This window comes from Sapajus apella, unplaced genomic scaffold (genome assembly GCF_009761245.1).
Source record: "Sapajus apella isolate SASKATOON/1434 unplaced genomic scaffold, GSC_monkey_1.0 scaffold103, whole genome shotgun sequence".
Taxonomy (NCBI): domain Eukaryota; kingdom Metazoa; phylum Chordata; class Mammalia; order Primates; family Cebidae; genus Sapajus; species Sapajus apella.
The window spans coordinates 2,528,543-2,550,006 of record NW_022437043.1 but is presented as its reverse complement, the minus strand read 5'-3'; the positions used below and the strand labels follow the sequence as shown (position 1 = coordinate 2,550,006).

General features: G+C 36.0%; 1 protein-coding gene across 10 annotated transcripts in view; it reads right to left on the bottom strand.

The window, feature by feature from the left end:
• KDM6A (lysine demethylase 6A) overlaps positions 1–21,464 on the bottom strand; it is a 191,656-nt gene that overhangs the window by 62,783 nt on the left and 107,409 nt on the right. For all 10 annotated transcript variants that reach the window (XR_004262774.1, XM_032258554.1, XM_032258555.1 and 7 more), the window contains 3 exons: positions 14,644–14,698; positions 11,950–11,984; positions 220–313 (listed from right to left, as the gene is read on the bottom strand). Coding sequence is in view for 9 of the 10 variants with exons in the window: in XM_032258554.1 (XP_032114445.1) it covers positions 220–313; positions 11,950–11,984; positions 14,644–14,698 (184 nt within the window). In the remaining variant the exon portion in view is untranslated. The remainder of the gene's footprint in view (positions 1–219; positions 314–11,949; positions 11,985–14,643; positions 14,699–21,464) is intronic.

The following is a 21,464-nucleotide window of genomic DNA, read 5'->3' as shown; positions in this document are numbered from 1 at the left end:
TAAATGGACCGGCTGTACTAAAGAATTATATTGAGACAGAATGTGGGAAGAACAATGCTGGGCAGAAGACAGAAATATGCTGGATTCAGAATAATTTTATGAACTCTGAGCAAGGGAAGGAAAAGGAATAGAATAGATAAGTTCCATATTTGCCATACCTAACATGTAAAAAACATAAAGAAAAGCACTTATAATACACTAAATGTATCTATTACATACCTAACTGTTGTAAAACAGTTGCTTTTACTTGTGCGGAAAGGTTTTCTGTCTGCAAAAGTTGTTCATAAGCTTCCTTTGCAGAATGATATTTCCTCTAAAGAGCAGAAAAAGAGATTTAGAGAAAAATTAACATAATATTTAAAGAACTACTTCATTATATTAAGAATTATACAATACTGATGTTTTAGCATATTTTGAAAAACTGAAAGTGCTGATTCCATTACTGAATGTTTCTTTAACACTAGACAGTTGAGTAACAAGCCTTGTTCCAGAGTACCTAATACCAGTAAAACTGACATTCATTATAATGAAGTATCATTAAAATAGGACCTTTTAAGAATTTTCCAAATGCCAATAACATCATCTCAAACTTAATAACATAAGTGGTCTCAACTTTATTTAATAACATTAATGGATCAAGAGAAGTATTCTACCTCCAAGTGCATAATCTGTCTGCCCAGAAACACCAAGCTCCCAAGCAACTCAATAAATAGAGCACATGTCAAAACTGCTGTAGACAAAATCTAAAGTGCTGAAGTAGTTAAAAATTTAAGTTTTAAAGATACAGTTTCTGGTATATATAAAATATCCTATGAAAATATTTATAGCACATATGATTTTGAAGACATAAAAACTCTCATAGTTACAGCCTAACAATGTTTGTAAGACAGGATTTCACAGGCAAATGTCTAAATGCAACCACATAGCCACAATTCTCAAGAGTACTAATATGACTGAAACTAGTTATAAGGTTATAACTATAGTTATAAACCTTAAGACAACTCCTCCAAAACAAAAGGAAAAACCTGACAAAAGAAAGTCTCATAAATATTATCTTTAAAACATACTTGGCAGAACAATGGATTGAAGTGGCTTTTATTCATATCATTACCAGTACATAACTGCCTGAGCAAACATATATTTCCCAAAACAAGTAGGCAGAAATACAAAACTAGTTGTATAAACCACAGGCAAGTCATTGATTCAACATCAATAAACAACTGATGCAATAAAACAAGAGTTAATGTCCAATCTTGCTACCTACTGGGTTGTCCTAATGATGGAAATAAGGAGCTACACACACACACACACACACACACACACACATACACACACATACAATGCTAACATAAGGAAGATTTTAGAGAACTGTCCATTGAGATGATCAGGAGTTATTAAATTAACTTTCACTTATTAGCTAAACTAGTTCCCCCAAAACACTCATCTAGTCTAAAAAGTCAACTAAACAGTTAGGCCAAGGATAAGGGCCAAGTTATTCAATTCCTTCAACTGATAAATATTTGTTGAACACCTAATACATAACAGGAACTGCTAAGACTACACAGTAGTGAAAAACACATACACAAAAAACAAATTAAGCATATTGTGCTATGTATGATAACATTATAATACATCTCAGAGAAAGACTGATTGCATATTTAGAGTACTAGCAGGCTGGACAGAAAATGCTAAGATGACTACTACACAAAGACCTTCCTAATCCATTTAAAGACAACTGACTGTATCCTAAAACAATAGAGAACCATTGAATGATTTCAAGTAAGGTGATCAGATTTAAATTTTAGAAAAACCACTTTCATAAATTATCTTAACAAATGTTAAAATATACTCCCAGCACTGTAATAAAAACAAATGACATACTTGAAAAAATGGCAGCATATTTGGAAATATAAAGTTAGATTTCTACCTCATACCATATACAACAAAACCAGCAACTGCACTAAAGACCTGAATACGAAACGTAAAAGTATAAAGTGAAGAGAATAAAACATAGGAGAACATTTCCTTGAGATGGGAGAATATTTATTAGACACAACCCAAAAAACCACAAATCATAAGGAAGAGTAAAGATCTGACTCAAAAAGCATAGGCAGAAAAACAGGCAATGGACATAAGTAACCCAACAAGTAAAAGGTGAAAAAAAAAAATGTGAGTAACTATACTCCTCTAGAAATCAGAACACACAAGTTTAAATGACATACCACCTTCTGCCTTTAAGACTAACAAACAAAGTTGAGTAATTCCAAGTATGGTAGGGATGTCAGTAAAGGACAGCACTCATGTCCTGCTGGAAGGGGATTTACTCATAAAATTAGGAATACAGATATGCTACAATTCAGCAATCTTACTCTTGAATATGTATGCTAAAGAAACCTTTCCACAGGTAATGTTCTCAACAGTACTGCTTATAGTATGGAGAAGTTGGGGGGCAACCTAAGTTTATGTCACTAGGCAAGTAGAAATAAAACAGGATAGATGCTTAGAGTAGAACATTAAATAACAATGATAAATAATGTGTAAAAAAGTAACATGAGTTTATCTTTAATAGTGTTGAGTAGAAGTTTTGCCTGTGATAATATTTGGAGTGGCATTCAACACACAGCTTTACATTCTGGATAAAATACAAAAGTCAACTACCAGACAGCACTGGAGAGAGACCAAAAACAGGCAAAACCAGAGGAAAAGTTCATACTTAAAGGAAGGAAATGGCATTAGATGAGTAACCCCCTTTTTCTTGGATTTTCACCTGAAGGCAGGCTTCAACTGGCACTTGGCTGGCTAGAACTCAAATAGAAATTGCCATCTTACTAGCCTGAAGAATCACAAGACAGATTTTGAGGCTGCGTAAGAGTTGGAAGTGAGGGGAAAAATCCCAGGAAGGAGACAGAGTGTGGAAACACCAAATTCCACACATAAACTCTGCCCAAACCTCTGACTGACTGCTGAATTATGCATGAACAGAACAGATGTCAAGCAGCCTAAAAGAACTAAAGAGATTTCAGTTGCTGCCACTACAAGGGTAACAAAGTTTAGGGTATGAGTTTACTGGCTGATAAAGGAAAAATGTATCAATCTTCAGGAAAATATAGGCAATCTCTACAATGTATTATTAATGACATGCAGGCTAAAAATTACAAAACTTACAAAGATCAGGAATTACCCATATTCAAAAGTAAAGAAATTAATAAAAACCCACTGTGCAATTACTCAGGTGTTGAAATTTGTAGATTATTTTATTTTTTGAGATGCAGTTTCACTCTGCTGCCCAGACTGGAGTGCAGTGGCGCAATCTCGGCTCACCGCAACCTCTGTCTCCTGGGTTCCAGCGATTCACCTGCCCCAGTCTCCCAAGTAGCTGGGATTACAGGTGAGTCACCACGCCCAGCTAATTTTTTTGTATTTTTGGTAGAGATGGTATCTGGCCATGTTGGCCAGGCTGGTCTGGAACTCCTGACTGTAGGTGATCTTGGCCTCTCAAAGTGCTGAAATTACAGGTGTGAGCAACCATGTCTAGCCCTGCAGATAATTTTAAAGCAGATATTTAGGTAGGGTGTGGTGGCACGTGCCTGTAGTCCCAGCTACTTGGCAGGCTGAGGCATAAGAATCGCTTGAACCCAGGAGGCAGAGGTTGTGCCACTGCATGCCAGCCTGGGCAACAGAGCCAGATTCTGGCCCCCCCCCGCCCCCCGCAAAAAAGCAAGTATTTTAACAATGTTCACAAAAAGAAAAACATACTCCTCATGAATTGATGTACAAAAAAATCATATTCCAGAAAGAGAAACAAAAGGAAATTCCAGAACTGAAAAATGTTAATCTGAAATTTTAAAAAGAAAATCAGTATATAAATTGAATAGCAGATTGGAAAATATATTTAAAAAAAAAAAGAAATAAGTGTATTTGAAAACAAGTCACTGGAAAGCATACAGATTGAAGCAATACAAACAAAAAAGACAAAAGTTAAAAAAAAAAAAAAAGGCATCTAAGAAGTTTCAGGCAATAGCATATAGTCTACCATACATTAATTGGAGTCCAAGAAGAAGAGAAAAACAGTGGAGCAGAAAATATATTTGAAAACTCAATGGCTGAGAATTTTCCAAAACTGATAAAAGATATCAAACTCCAGACTTAAAAAACTACACGTAGTATAAAGGAAAAACCAATATCGGAGCACATTGAAGTCAAATTATTGAAAACCAAATATAAACAGAAAAACCTTTCAAAAACCACCAGAGAAAAACAATAGAATGCAAAGGAAACAGTAAGAATGACAGCTAACTTTATCCAACCATATCAATAATCAAATTAAATATAAATGGACTAGACAATCCAACCCATCACCACCACCACCACCACCACCACCACCAACAAAAGAGACTGCTGGAATAGATTTACAGAAGGAAGGGCCAAGAACATTCTATTTATGGGATGGACATTACAGGCCCCAAGAATTTAAGAATAATACCTTTATCATATACTCAGTTTCTACATGTACTTGGGTCTATTCCTGGGCTTTCTCGGATATTTCACTGACCTATTTGTCTATTCACATGTCATTACCACATTTTTAACTATACAAGTTTTACTGGGTTAGTATAATCCACACAATCCTCCCATCCCTGTTTTATCTTAGGAGTTCTAACATGTTTTCCATATCAACTTAGCTAACTCCTACCAAAAGTTTGTTGGTATTTTTGCACTGATGTTCGTTATACTAAGAAGAATCAACATCTTTATACTGTTGAGTCAGTATCTCTCTTAAGTTTATTCCTAAGTATTTAATCTACTTTGCTGAACACTATAAATATAATTTTTTCCTGTTATGTTCTGACTATTGTTGTTGAAACTTACTAATTTCTGTATGTTAATCTGTGCCTGTAATTGACTTAACTCTTATCTAACTATACTGGCTAATACCTATAGTATAATACCAAGTACTAATGGAATAGCAGGCATCTTCACCTTGCTCCTGATTCTAGTGAAAAGATCTCTAGAATTTTGCCTTAAGTAAAATTCTGACTTTAAAACTAAAGCATACATATCTTATTACGATAAGAAAGTAATCTGCAATTCCTATGTTTAGAGTGTTTTTACTAGAAATGGGTATTGAATTTGTCAAAGATTTTTTTCAGAATCTATGGTGATAATGATTTGACTTTACCTTTAAGCTCTATTATTACATTAATAGATTTCCTAAGATTCTATTACTACAACATTAATAGATTTCCTAAGATTCCTAGATTTCCTTAAATTTTCTAAGATTTCTGGCATTCCTGAAATGAATAATACTTGGTCATAGTATACTGTCGTATTTTTTTAACGAAATAAGATATTCTGTTTCCTAACATTTTATCAGCATTTTTATACCAATATTCATATCAGCCTGTATGCTGATTCTCTTATTATACTGTCTTTTATTAGGTTCAGATGCAATACTTGCTTCAAAACGAAATGAGGAAAAACTGTATGACTTTTTCAAAAAATTAAACAGAATTACCATATGATCCAGCAACACCACTTCTGGGTACGTTGCAAAAAAGAACTAAAAGCAGGAACTCTTAACAACTTACATACACACCCATGGACAAGCAGCACTATTCACAAGAGACAAAAACTGGAAACAATCCCAGTGTCTATCAACAGATGAAACAGATAAACAAAATGCGGTATATCCATATAATGGAATATTACTTGGTCTTAAAAAGGAGTGGAATTCTGACACTACAATATGTATGAACCTTAAAGACATTATGGTAAGTGGTCAGAGGCAAAAGCACAAATACTGTATGATTCCGCTTTTTTTTTTTTTTGAGACGGAGTTTCACTCATGTTACCCAGGCTGGAGTGCAATGGCACGATCTCGGCTCACCGCAACCTCCGCCTCCTAGGTTCAGGCAATTCTCCTGCCTCAGCCTCCTGAGTAGCTGGCATTACAGGCACGCACCACCATGCCCGGCTAATTTTTTGTATTTTTAGTACAGACAGGGTTTCACCATGTTGACCAGGATGGTCTCGAGCTCTTGACCTCGTGATCCACCCGCCTCGGCCTCCCAAAGTGCTGGGATTACAGGCTTGAGCCACCGCGCCCGGCCTCTCCACTTTTTTTTTTTCTTGAGACAGAGTCTCACTCCGTCACCCAGGCTGGAGTACAGTGGCGTGATTTTGGCTCACTGCAACCTCCACCTCCCAGGTTCAAGCAATTTTCCTGCCTCAGCCTCCCGAGTAGCTGGGACTACAGGTGCCTGCCACAACACCCAGCTAAGTTTTGTATTTTTGGTAGAAGTGAGATTTCATGATGTTGGCCAGGCTGGTCTCAAACTCTTGACTTCAAATGATCCACCCCTCGGCCTCCCAAAGTGCTGAGATTACAGGCATGAACCACTGCGCCTAGCTGATTTCACTTTTATGAGATACCTAGAGTGGTCAACTCATAGAGACAGAAAGTAGAGCAGCGGCTGCTAGGAGCCCAGTGAAGGTGGTAATGAGGAATTATTACCTAATGGATACTTTGGGATGATGAAATAGTTTTAGTGATGAATGGTGGTGACAGCTGCAGAGCAATGCAAATATACTTAATGTCAGTGAGCTGTACACTTAAAACTGCTTAAAATGGTAAAACCCAATATATTCATGAAATAAACCCTACATATTTATCATATACTTACCTATCAGCTGGAATTTTTTTGTTTATTTAGAATTCTTGGATCTGTGTAAAATACTTATCTATATTATAGATGTTTAATATAGATAAGTATTATAGTACTTATCTATATTATTTTGCTATAGTATAATAACAGATAAGACTAATGTTTTGGTAATAATGCTTGACAGAAAAGTGCTAAAAATGAAAAAATTCTTATAAACAGTGTTATTCATAAAAACATTGTTTATACTTATTCCTCAAAGGGGAGTGGTCAAATTAGTCAACAGTACATCTATATGTAAAGGGATATGATGCAGCTCTACACGTACTGATATGGAATGATTTCCAAGATATATTAAGTTAAAAATTAAAGCAAGGTCAGAAGAGAACATATTGACTATCATTTGAATAAAATTAAATACAAGAAATATGCATGTAAACATATGTGGACTTGCTTATATATACACCAAGTTTCTCTGGAAGGATTTAAAAACCACTGGTAATATTGATGGCTTTACAGAGGGGAGTCAGTGCCTGGGGAAGTGGAAGGAAGAGGATAATTCATTGTGTGTTCTTTTAAAACTTTTCATTTTGGATTATTTATTCAAAAATAACTAACATTTTAGTAACATAATGGGAAGGGAGAAATCCTCTATCTTTAAACTTTAAAGACTATAAGAATTAAGACGGTTAACAGCTCAAATTATTTCACTAAGCTGAAGAAAAAGAAAAGAAGCCTAGTTAGTATTATTACTGTAGGAAAAAAAAAAAATGATTTGGAGGTCCCAGCTAATAAAACAAGGAAAGTAAATTAATGCATCAATATAAATGTTCAAGAATAATTGATAATTTATTTGGAGATACGACATTATATAGTTATGCATCGCTTAACGATTTCATCATTGTGTAAACGGCACAGAGTATACTTACACAAACCTAAACAGTATTGCCTACTACACAGCTAAGCTATATGGCATAGCCTCTTGCTTCTGGCTACAAATCTGTACAGTATGTTACTATACTAAATACCATAGACAATTACAATAGTAAATATCTAAACACAGAAAAGATACAGTTAAAAAAATAGAAAAACTACAGTAAAAATGCATTATCATAATCCTATGGGACCACCATCATATATGTGACCCTTCATTAATCAAAACATCACTGTGTGACACATGTACAGAGAAGCAAGTTATCTTTATTTACAGATGGTATGACAATATACATATACAATATACAACTTATGAGAATCTTTTTTTCTTTCTAAACAGAATCTTGTTCTGTCACCCAGGCTGGTGTGCAATGGCGCCATCTCAGCTCAATGCAACCTCCATCTCCCAGGTTCAAGCAATTCTCCTACCTCAGCCACCCAAGTAGCTGGGATTACAGGTGAATGCTACCACATGCATCTAAATTTTTTATTTTAGTAGAAACAGGGTTTCATCATGTTGCCCAGGCTAGTCTTGAACTCTGGGCCTCAAGTGATCCACCCACCTCGGCCTCCCAAAGGGCTGGGGATTACAAGTGTGAGTCACCACACCCAACCAATGTATTTTTTTTAATCTACTACAATGTTAACAGTTTTGTCTATAAGATCATAAAAGGTAAAAATATAGGAGTTAGGGGATGAGATCTCATTAAAATTAAACAAACCAAAATGACTATTATTAAATTTAACAAAAGTTTTTTTTGTTGTTAAATCCTGTACTTATATCTCTACAAAAGACATCTTTTTTTTTTTTTGAGATGGAGTATTGTCCTTGTCACCCAGGCTTGAGTGCAATGGCACAATCTGGGCCCACTGTAACCTCCGCCTCTTGGGTTCAAGTGATTCTCCTGCCTCAGCCTCCCTAGTAGCTGGGATTATAGGCGCCCACCACCACACATGGCTAATTTTTGTATTTTTAGTAGAGACAGGGTTTTGCCACATTGGCCAGGCTGGTCTCGAACTCCTGACCTCGTGATCCACCCACCTCGGCCTCCCAAAGTGCTGGAATTACAGATGTCAGCCACCACCTTTTTATTTTTTTCTTTTTGTTTGAGATGGAGTCTCGCTTTGTCACCCAGGCTGGAGTGCAGCAGCGAGATCTCGGATCACTGCTACCTCCACCTCCCAGGCTCAAGAGATCCTCCCACCTCAGCCTCCCAAGCAGCTGTGACTACAGGCGTGTTCCACCACATTCTGTTAATTTTTATATTTTTGGTAGAGATGGGGTTTTACCATGTTGTCCAGGCTGGCCTTGAACTACTGAGCTCAAGCAATCCACCTACCCTGCCCTCCCAAAGTGCCGGGATTACAGGCGTCAGCCACCGTGCCTGAACAAGATCTCTTTTTTTTTTTTTTTGCCTTTCAAACATTAGAAGCTCAATACCACAAAGCCATTGCACTTGCTAACATTTCTTTAATACCATTCTAGGTAAAGTCGTATTCCATAACTGTACAATTCTAATTATGATGTTAGTATTTAGTCCTGTGAAGGTAATGTGGGGAAGGTCCCTCGGGGATTATGAAATGACCCTCCTTCATTTATTAGTGGGGAAGACTTACTTCTTCCTATGTAGAGAATTAGAGAAACTTCCTTTCAACTATTGTTTACCTAGCAGTAGCCATTAAATACATGTCACTTAAATTTCCTAAATCCGTATTCATAAACAGGGTCTATTGGTTAAAATTGGTAGAATTATAAAAACTTTTAATAGGTAGGTAAGCAGGCCATCTTGCTTCTCTTAATTTTTCACTTGAAAATGAAAATTTGTATTACAATCACTGGAGTTTTTTTTTTTTTTTAAATCCTTTCATATGCTTATAGTGTCATCTTCCTGTCACCTAATAATTATATACTGTTTGCCATGAATTTATTCTTTTTGTTTTGTTTAATCTGAATCAGTATTAAAATTTATTAGATGAAAGAATCAATGGGAGAAGGGCCCTGTCCCCACATTACCTTTACAGGGTTGTAAACAATAAGACCAACAGACAAGCACACATCAGAAACAATGAAAGTCAAAACACAAGGTCTTGTGAATTTCAAAGCAGTCAGATAGACGGAATTCCATCTCCAGCAAAAATACTCATTAAAAATAAAGGTTAACACTTTGGGAGGCCAAGGTGGGTGGATCACCTGAAGTCAGGAGTTTGAGACCAGCCTGGCCAACATGGTGAAACCCTGTCTCTACTTAAAAAAAAAAAAAAATTATATATATATGATTAGCCAGGTATGCTGGTGGGCACCTGTAGTCCTAGCTACTTAGGAGGCTGAGGCAGGAGAATCACTTGAACCTGGGAGGCAGGGGTTGCAGTAAGTTGAGATTGCGCCACTGCATTCCAGCCTGGGTGACAGAGGTGAGACTGTCTCAAATAAATAAATAAATAAATAACCCTTCTGCTTTAGCTAATGACAGACCAGTGATCTCATCGAGAACCAGAAAAACTGGAGGAAAACAAAATCAGAACTCAACCTGAGTGTGCATCATTTATGATTCAGGGAGTATGGGGTAGAGGGGGGATGGAGGGGTTGATGTACCCAGAAATGTGATGTTAATTTTTTAAAGTTCCCCACTTCTAAAGCTTCCCAGATAATTCTGCCATAGAGCTAGGTTTGGGAACCACCAGTAAAAATGATCTCAAACTATCCAATTACATCCTACAACAATATAAATAATGAGATGTAGTAGGATGTTGCATCTGGTGGGTATGAACTCCACATGGCACATATATGCCTTATTGTAATACTTGGGCCAATACATCAAAACAGACCTTATAAATTATGTAGACATATAAAAAACAGTATTTGTTTCCTAAAAAGCTGTTAAAAATTTATGTAAACTACAATGGCCTAATTTTGAGGCTAAATTTATTCTTGATTTTCCATATCACTGTTTAAAATCAATGTGGTATACTTTTTTTTTTTTTTTTTTTTTTTTTTTAAAGACAGAGTTTCGCTCTTGTTGCCCAGGCTGGAGAACAACGGCGTGATCTCAGCTCACCGCAACCTCCACCTCCCGGGTTCAAGTCATTCTCCTGCCTCAGCCTCCTGAGTAGCTGGGATTACAGGTATGTGCCACCACATCCAGCTAATTTTGTATGTTTAGTAGAGACAGGTTTTCTCCATGTTGGTCAGGCTGGTCTTGAACTCCCGACCTCAGGTGACCCACCTGCCTCGGCCTACCAAAGTCTGGGATTACAGGCATGAGCCACTGCGCCCAGCTACTTTTTTTTTTTAAGTTCTGGGATGCATGTGCACAATGTGCAATTTTGCTACATAGGTATATATATGCCACGGTGGTTTGCTACACCTATCAACCCATCATCTAACTTTTAAGTCCTGCATGCATTAGGTGTTTGCCCTAATGCTCTCTCTCCTCTTGCCCCCAACTCCCCCAATGTTGTAAACTTTCATCATACAACTAAGCAAAATCAAGATGTACCAATCTTGACTGTGTATCAATCAACACAAACAAAACCAAGATGTTCTAAAATTTAAAAGTTTTCTAAAGTAAAGGAGCTATGAAATTAATGGCAAGGACATCAAGAGGTGACTCTTTATGCCTTTCCAATAGTGACATGTAGAAGAGTTATTTTAGTCTTAAGAAAAAGCAAAAGAATTTTTTTTAAAAAACAACGCATTACAACAACTATCTATAAACATTTTGAAAAGAAAGAACAACATTTGGCATTAAGAATAAGAGGAATCTTAAATATAGACATTTCAGCTTGCAAATGATCTAGATCAAGTTTAGCTGTTTCTTTTTTTCTTAAGCCAGTCTTACTCTGTTGCCCAGGCTGGAGTGCAGTGGCGTTATCTCGGCTCACTGCAACCTCCACCTCCAGGGTTCAAGCAATTCTTGTGCCTCAACCTCCTGAGTAGCTGGGATTATAGGTGCTTGCCACCATGCCTGGCTAATTTTTTGTATTTTTAGTAAAGACAGGGTTTCAGCATGTTGGCCAGGCTGGTCTTGAACTCCTGGCCTCAAGTGATCTGCCCACCTTGGCCTCCCAAAACACTGGAATTACAGACATAAGCTACTGCGCCTGGCTGCAAATGAATTAAGTTTAAATGAAAATATTAACTGTAATTTATTTGTACACAGCAAGCACTCTGTGGAATAAATATTTTACTAAGCAGCATCTTGATCATATTTAATGAGCATAAAATATAAAGTTTACCTAAGAAGTAATGCCCAGAATGCCATTAAATTATCTGTACATTTCTGATTTCAGTAAAGTATGATAGGAGTGATGATTTTTTGTTTGCTTTTGTTTTAAATAAAGTTGAAATACTTACCTGGGTTTCATATAAGTGGGCAATGTGAAACTGAACTGCAAAGGATGATGAAAAATAAAAAAAATCAGTAATAATACAGCAGAATTTGGGGCAAATTAAGAATAACAAAACATCAAACATTATCACAGTCTACATTATATAGATTTAATAGAAAATATAACTTTTATTTGCTTTTACTAAAACAGAATATATAAGCAAATACACTAAGCAACACAATCCTAAGAAACCACATGTATTCATTGTTGGTCATTATAAAATGAAATTTCTGTCAATGTTGTTATTAAAATTAGCATTAAATCTATAGCAAGTGAATATACGTTTTACAAAGTTCAAAAGGGCAATATTAAACAAATAGAGAAAACCTTTATAATTTATACATTTCAAAACGCAGTATTTAAAAACTGAATTCCAAGTCAAAAAAGAGCAAAGTCAATATTTAATTTAAAAATGTTAAAACTAAAGTACAAATCAATGTTGACATAAAAAATTCAAAGAGAACTATGTTTTACAAAGACAATAAAGAGGCTAGTGTTGAAAAGAGTAATACTGGCTCAAAGTAGGTACCTACATTTGTTGTGACATCAGGCAATATCGTAGTTATCCAGTAATCAGGTCAAATCAACTGAACAGCAATAGCCAAAAGTCTAAACAGAGAACATGCTCTCCCGTTTGAGTGACCAACCACCTTTTAGCACTGAAAATCCCAGGAAATTCCTCAGTCCTGGGCTAAATGAATAATGGTCATCCTATTTCCCGTTTCCCTTCTCAATACTAAACAGAAAAAGAGGCATAGCCGACTTGAAAGAATACTCAGGATGGTTCTATTTCAAATTCGACAGTTTTCTGCCATGTGGCACTCATCCTACCTATGCAGACATTTTTCCGTCAAGAGTAATGATCTACAACTGAGATTTAAACTCAACAGAGTAGAATAAAATGAGAATTTGCCAAAATATTTAGTTTGATATTTATGAGACATCCGTAAAAAGTTATCATTCAAACTGACTTATCAAAGTTACCTTTTAGGTACTAGACCATAATGAATTAAAGGATAGTCAGCTGTTTCCTTATTCTCATAAACTAATTTGAAAAGAATTTTAAGCAACTATATATTCTAGACGGTTTACATAACCTGAATAATTAAGAAAAAGTTATAAATTAAAACTTTATAAACTACTAAACCAATGAGTCAATTTTTTCAAATCAAACCTTATCTTAGAAACTAGAAAATATTGCTGTATTTGTTATTTTTCCACCATTTATTCTACAAACACACTAATCAGTACTGGATCCTGAATTTCATTTAAGAAGATAAAAATCCTTTACATTTTCTCAGGAAATTACCTGTAGTAAAAGTAAGACATAATTCATCTGGCTTAGATTATGATTTAATCCATACTATTTCTTAATCCATGTTATATTGAAAATTCTATAGCATTTTTGCTGATTCAACAATTTCCCAGGGCATTTCTAAAGACTAAGACTAATTTTCACTAATATCTCTCTGTACTCTTTTCTTTCTTAAGTGATTTACAAGAGGCAACAGCAGGAAGATCACTTAAGTGCAGCAGTTCAAGGCTACAGTTGAGCTACTATGGCCCCACTACACTCCAGTCTAAGTGGCAGAAAAAGACCCTGTCTCAAAATGAAACGAAAACTAAAAACAAAAAAGTAACTTACAGCAAAATACTGACTTTCTAAAACCTAGAATCCTTTGTATGACTGAAATTGTCATTAATTGCTCATACCAATTAAAAATTTTATTTTTTAAGAAAGTTTTTAAGAAATTCAGCTTCTATGAATATTCTTAAACCTTTTTACTGGATACTTTAGAGTATACTAAATAAATACACCAAAATATATAATTATTGATAAACATATGTAATTGATAAACAAAGGATTCCAGGTTTCAGAAAGTCAGTTTTTGCTGTAAGTTACTTTTTTTTGCTTTTTGTTTCATTTTGAGTCAGGGATCTTTCTCTGCCACTTAGGCTGGAGCGCAGTGGTGCCACAGTAGCTCAACTGCATCTTCGAACTCCTGCACTTAAGTGATCTTCCTGCCTTAGCCTCCTGTAAATCACTTAAAAAAGAGTACTATAGAGAGATATTAGTGAAAAGTAGTCTTAGTTTTAGAAATGCTTTTGAAAAGACATCTATATAGAAGCAGAAAATAACTTTGGAAAAAAATACTTCGTTAGAACATGGCTTAAATGCATTCTTTTCTAATTAATTGAAAAATGCCATCTCAAACTTTTTATAGGATACACAAAACCATAATAAAAGTCACAAATATGTCTTCATAATTACCAATAATTTTAATCCCACATAGGAGGAATCAGTAAGCTATCAGATAAGAATCTTTATATACTCATGTTTCCTAAAAGACCAGCAAAATCTGTTTTTAATCCTACCGAGTCATCTACAATATAATACGCAACAGAAAAAAAATCAATCTTTTTCATTAGTGCAGATAATTTTAATTCAACAACCTACTTCACTGGCCTATTTTATACACGGGCTGTTCACAGTATCTGGTCTTGCAGGTTGCATATATGTAAGTAGCCATGGCAACCAATACAGTTACATTAAACAATTCTAAAAGAAACAATTGTACAGAATTTATCACTAACATTATTATTTGCCATGAAGTGTTCTGAATACATGTAGAAAACTATGGTACTTAATAATACTTACTTTCAGCATTGGACAAAGTGCAGGGATTACAGTCAACCAAAGCTAACTGAAAATGCTGCAAGAGGAGAGTGAGAAAATTAATGCACTAAATTTAGAGTCACACAAAAGCATCTTAAGATAGTTTCCAGGTATGTAAGGTCTAACACATAATAATGAATACATGCTATGCAAAAAAAAAAAAAAAAAAATACAGTGGCCTACCAACTAGAAACACTTTGAATATTTACTGCTGATAACTGACATGCTGTGGGGTTATTTTCTTGAGACAGCTGAGAATGGAGAAGTTGAAGAAGAGTTAATTTTACCAAGTTATCCTATGTATATTTTTATGTATATGACAAAGGTGAAGACTTTGAAGTCTTCAAGTAAACAGGAAGTAGTATACAACAATTTAAATAGAGAATATATAATTATTTTTAAAAATCCAAGTAGAAGTCTGTTGGTATTGTCAGAACACCACTGCTTATCTCAAAATGAGACATGAACTTCTGAAACAAAAAAGTCACTATGAGAATTGTCAGAGTGTAAAACTTTATGTCTTTACTGATCTTTCAATAATCACTGTACTTAACTGTCTTTTAAAATAGCCTATGTCCAAGTTCATCTACCAAATATAACTGTCCTTTTACAATGTGACATTGTATGTATAGAATCTGCATAATTTCCCGTCAATATTAAGCCACGAACTTAGTATCCATTTATAGTATCATGAAAGCACATTAACATCAGTGCATAACACTAATTTTTAAGAATGCATATTATCAAGAACACTGGGTGACATTTAACATCTAGTTTATCAACATTAAACCAGGCATAAGACAAACAAGTACTTGAGCTGGTATGAAATCTAAGTTTAAAAAGATGAGTAAGTCTCTTGAAACTCTTCTAAATGATATTCCCACAAATGTATACTCAAATTTTCTGGGCCTCCACAAATTTTTAGCATAAAAAGTAATTAACAAAGTGGAAAGCATTAAAAAAAAAAAAAAAGACCATGATAAATTCATTCCTATCCACAATCCGAAAATTTAAAGATTAAAGAGTCATATTGTTTTATAACTGCTGGAGAAACTGCTAATTGATATTCATAATGACAACTTCTAGATGTAAGTCCTCAAAGAACTTTTATCAAGAGAAATAATGATCAGCAAGCACTAAGTACTGTATTCAACAAAGAATCAATCAAAATGTACTTGGGTCAACTAGAACCCTCAATTAATAAGAAGCAACTAATGTTGGCTACCCAAAGTCATAAGGAATGAAAAACTAGAAGATATCATTTGGTATGAACACTAGCTATTATTAATATATTCACTCAAGAATGTTTCTTGGCGGAGCACAGTGGCTCATGCCTGTAATCCCAGCACTTCGGGAGGCCAAGCTGGGTGGATCATCTGATGTGACCAATATGGTGAAACACCATCTCTAGTTAAAAATACAAAAATTAGCCGGGTGTGGTGGCATGCACCTGCAGTCCCAGCTACTTTGGAGGCTGAGACAGCAGAACTATTTGAACCCAAGAGGTAGAGGTTGCAGTGAGCTGAGAGCATGCCACTCCACTCCAGCCTGGGCGACAAGAGACTCCATTAAAAAAAAAAAAAAAAAAAGTCTCTGATGTGCATGCATAATTAGGCTGCCCAACACTTGTGGTTTTCTTAAAACTTAAAGCTGATTACATATTCTGAATGGGTAAATTACTAACAAAATGACTGTGACTCTTAAATATTAAATGTTTACTTTATCCAGCAAGTATTTATCAAGAGCCTATAATGCCCTAAAGACAATGCAGACATGAGGAATGAAATGGTCAACAAAACAAAAGTGAAAAATAATTTGCCATGGTTGACTGAATGAAAAAAATCTAATATTTGAACACTTTGGAAACTGCATTCATTTTCCCTCGGCCTACTAAGCAGACTATGTCTTCAAACATCCCTTTAGTGTGCTACCACAGCAATAGAAAACAGACTATTTTAAAATGTGAGTACTATGAAAGCAAAAAAGCACGCTTTATAATAAATTGCTTTTCTCTAGACAAAAAGAGCAGAAGAGTAGTCACACATTCAGACTGTACTACATTTCTAAGTCTAATTTATCCTGTAAGCATAAATTAATATTTAGATAGAAGAACACAGACCACCATTCCTAACTGAGCCATCAAAGGATACAAACTGAAATGAGAAGAAACAGCCTTCGATATGGCAATATTTTAGTTTTATTATTTCACTGAAACCCCACAAAGAATAGAGATGTAAAATTCAAATAGCCCAGCCTACATTTCATTTATCAGTAATTCAAGATTCTGCAATGAAACCTGGCAACAATATTTATTGACCATTTTTGTGTAACTATTGAACAATCTTAAAAGCAGCAATCAAGTTACTGATATACCATTTCAAACCCACAACACTATGAAATATCAAACATTTCCAAACAGCAAAGATAGAGGAAAATTAGCGAAAGAATACGGATTCAGTCAGGTGCGGTGGCTCATGCCTACATTCCCAGCACTTTGGGAGGCTGAGGCAGGCAGATCACCTGAGATTACGAGTTCGAGACCAGCTTGGCCAACTTGGTGAAAACCATCTCTACTAAAAATACAAAAATTAGCCAGCATGGTGGCGGGCGCCTGTGGGGACCAAAACAACAATCCATCTCAAAAACAACAACAAAAAACAAATACACATTCAAAATCATGCATTATGAGAGTGAAAGAACTTACTGAATAATTGCTAAATGTTTATAAGAAACTAAGCCACACAAAACAATCCACAAAAAGAAAAACACTGAAAAACATTCAGCACTCTCAAGAGAGATGAGGGATGGGGTGGGGATAACATAACCACAAAGCTTCATTTACAGGACCTAAAACAGATGCTAAATAGATGTACCTATTAACATATACACCAGTAGAAAAGACTATGAATTATGATAACCAGCCCACAAACATGAAAATACCATGGTAAAATATCTAGCACCCTTCCCTGCAACCAACAGAGGCAGCTAGGGAACATCTGTGCCTCACACTGAAATATTGCAGTGCTGAAAACTGGCTATTGCTGTGTGAAATAATTATTATGCAGAAGAGGCCTCCGCAGTTCAAAGACTATACAAACCTGAAGGCAGAAAGCAGTCTACAGAAAATTAGTTTCCAAGCAAGAAGATTTACTTATGACTTTTTTTTAATGTTATAGAGATTTTCTTTTTATGGAGCACTTCTGGTCCAATTTAACGCAAGGTTTGATTCATTACCATTTCTGTTGACATCCTTATCACCAAAGTCACCTTTTGTTTTAAAAGCCTTCAATGTGTTCAATATTTCAAAATAATGTTATAGTATTTTGCCTAATACAGCCAATGGGACTTGATTTCTATTGGGGAGGAGAAATCTATATTCATGTAATTAACACATAAAACTTGAGTTTCAAGATTTTATTTCCCTTTAAATTGTTTTATTTCTAGCTGTATATAGTCTGATTATCTCATGAATCTTTTCACTTGTAGAAACCTTCAACTGTATTCCCAATACCGAAAACAAGCAATGGGATAACGCTTTGCAATTGATAAATTGGGCATTGAGTTACAGCTAGTGCTCGACTTACGACCACGATTGGTTCTGACAGACCGGTCGTTAACACGATTTGGTCGTAAGGTGAGTAGGCTATATGCACGCGGAGATGGTAGTGCTGCCGGAAGCTGGTCTGCACTATCGTACACCCAGCTGGGCAATGTTTGCGCTGCCAGATGCGGAGCAGTCGTGGCTAGCGATTGTGGTCGTAAAGTCGAATGGTCGTAAGTTGCATAGGTCATAAGTCAATCAATGCCTGTATAAGTTATTAATTTGGAGCAATCTTTGGATTCTAGTAACAATCTAGAATGTTCTGATTCAGTGAGTTGGGAGTAACATCCTATAAACCAGAAAAAACTTCTGCAAGTTATTCTAATATACAGAGTTAAATCACACTATTCTATTTTGAAGTTTTAAAATTATGTGCTTGTCCCAGAAACCTTTATTTCAGAATATATAAACAAGGTATGTATAGTTGATACTGCTGTCTATATCCAATTAAGGTAGACACACAGCATTTTAGGACTGACACTCTGGCAACCAGCTTTTACCAGCTTTTATCTATGTCAGGCACTCCTCTACGGGTATTCACCGGAATACAATGTTCACTGGAATTAATGTGCTAAAAGGAGTTTTAAAAGTTTAGCCTGCTCTGAGAACGCACAGAAAAGACAACTCTGTAACATAGTCCAAAAAGATATAGATGAGGAATGTAAGAAAAGAGTTACTTCAGGTTGAGAAAACCACTAAAGTTATTTTTACAGAGCCCTTATAAAACAGGGTTGTACTTACCATTTAAGCAAGAAAATGAAAGGTGTGCCAGGTACTCTTGCATGTCAAAAGAAAATAATCTTTTTCTTATTGTTACAGATTGCCACAGTTCTAAAATTATGATTTAGGGCGGGTCATGGTGGCTCACATCTATAATCTCAGCATTTTGGGAGGCTGAGGCGGGCAGATCACTTGAGGCTAGGAGTTTGAAACCAACCTGGCCAATATGGCAAAACCCAGTTTCTACTAAAATTACAAAAATTAGCTGGGTGCAGTGGTGCATGCCTGCGGTGGCACAGGAATCGAAGGTTGCAGTGACCCAAGATCATGCCACTGCACTCCAACCTGGGCAACAGAATGAGATTCTGTCTCAAAAAAATAAAATTTAAATTTAAAAGTAACAGTATAATTTAAAACCAACAAACTTGATTCCTAAAATGAATAGTCTATGGGTAAGAATAGGGAAATGCCTTAGGATGTCATGGTACTTACTTTAAAAATGTAGTCTCTAAAATAAGATACAGAACTGAAAATGGCTGAGTTTTGGTAGGGCTTGTGAGCCATGTTCCTGGCCAAGATGATCTGACTGAGGTTCTCCCAAAGCCCTCAAATTCAGTTCTGATTCTCTTTGTAATGCAGGGTTATTACAACTATTTCCAGGAAGGACTCTGTTGCATACCAATGACTTGCTAATAGCTAACAAATCCCGGCAATCTTCACTCAAAAAAGAGACTCCTTTTTTGAAGTTTACCAGCCGGTCTCTAAAAATTTCCTTAACAAAAAAAAAAAAAAAAAAAAGAAGACAAAACACATTGTACACTGAAGATGTTCAAAATCTTAGTTCCAGCTCTTATTTTTGCTTTGGCTCCAGATTTATAACTGTCTACATGAATATCTGATATCCCTCGGGTACCTCCAAATCAATTTACTCCCAAATGACTTACCTCCATTCAGAGCCTTTTCACCTCCTAAACCCAAAACCAGGTGCTACTTTCTTTATTCCCTTTTTTAACACAGTAAAGTGGTATAAGGCTGGTCGTGGTGGCTCACACGGATAATCCCAGCACTTTGGGAGGCCAGGGTGGGCGCATCACCTGAGGTCAAGACTCCGTCTCAAAAAAACAAAAACAAAAGGTGGCCTGAGCCCATAAATGGGGAATCTCTTCCCACCTCAAGTCAGTTGACAAATCTGTAAGATCTCTAGGATACATTCATTACCTTGCACCTTCCATCCGAAGAGCAACCATTTATCTCACAGCTCCTGCTCATCTTTCTTCCTGTAGCTGTATCCTACCTAGTCTTCCAACTCTTCATTTCTATTATACTTTACAAAAGCATAGGTATGCAACTGACTAGATATTTTTAAAAACTGGTCCTAGTTTGCATCTAATCCATGTACACAAAATGATCAGAATATGAGCCAATTTAATTTCTAAGGTATTTCTATCTAGTGAGCAATTTGCATTGATATTAGAGTAAGACTGATATGTACACAAATAACTAATACAAGGTGAGGATGATACACATTTTATAAAGGGGGATACTGCAAAAATGTGCACTGTAGAATATCTTTTTAAAACATAACCTTTTTTTTTTGAGACAGTCTCACTCTGCTGCCCAGGCTGGAGTACAGTGGTGCCATCTCGACTCACTGCAACCTCCGCCTCCCTGGTTCAAGAGATTCTCCTGCCTTAGCCGCCAGAGAGGCTGGGATTACAGATGTCCGCCACCACACCTGGCTAATTTTTTGTATTTTTAGTAGAGATGGGGTTTCACTATGTTGGCGAGGCTGGTCTCGAACTCCCAACCTCAGGTGATCTGCCCACCTCGGCCTCCCAAAGTGCTAGGATTACAGGCGTGGGCCACTGCGCCTGGCCAAACATAACCTTTTTTAAAAAATGTGACAATATAGTGACTGCTTCATAAGCTGTCTTTGAAGACCAAATATATATATATGTGTATATATATACACACACACATACATACACATATACTCATCTCCAAAATATATATATAAATGTATATATACATACACATATACTCGTCTCCAAAATATGTACATAAATATATCTATATAGATATATATTATATATTTACATAAATATATCTATATAGACAAGAGTGTTACTCTGTTGCCCAGGCTGGAGTTGCAATGATTTCTGCTCACTGCAACCTCTTCCTCCTGGGTTCAAGCGAATCTCCTGCCTCAGCCTCCCGAGTAGCTAGGATTACAGGCATGAGCCATCACACCCAGATAATTTCTTTCTTTCTTTTTTTTTTTTTTTTTTTTTTTTGCATTTTTAGTAGAGACGGGGTTTCACCATGTTGGCCAGGCTAGTCTTGAACTCCTGATCTCAGGTGATCCGCCTGCCTCAGCATCCCGAAGTACTGGGATTATAGGAGTGAGCCACCGGGCCCGGCCGAAGACCAAATATAACGACCTTAAGTTGTTGTAAGTTAGTACCCAAAAATCACTTTTTAA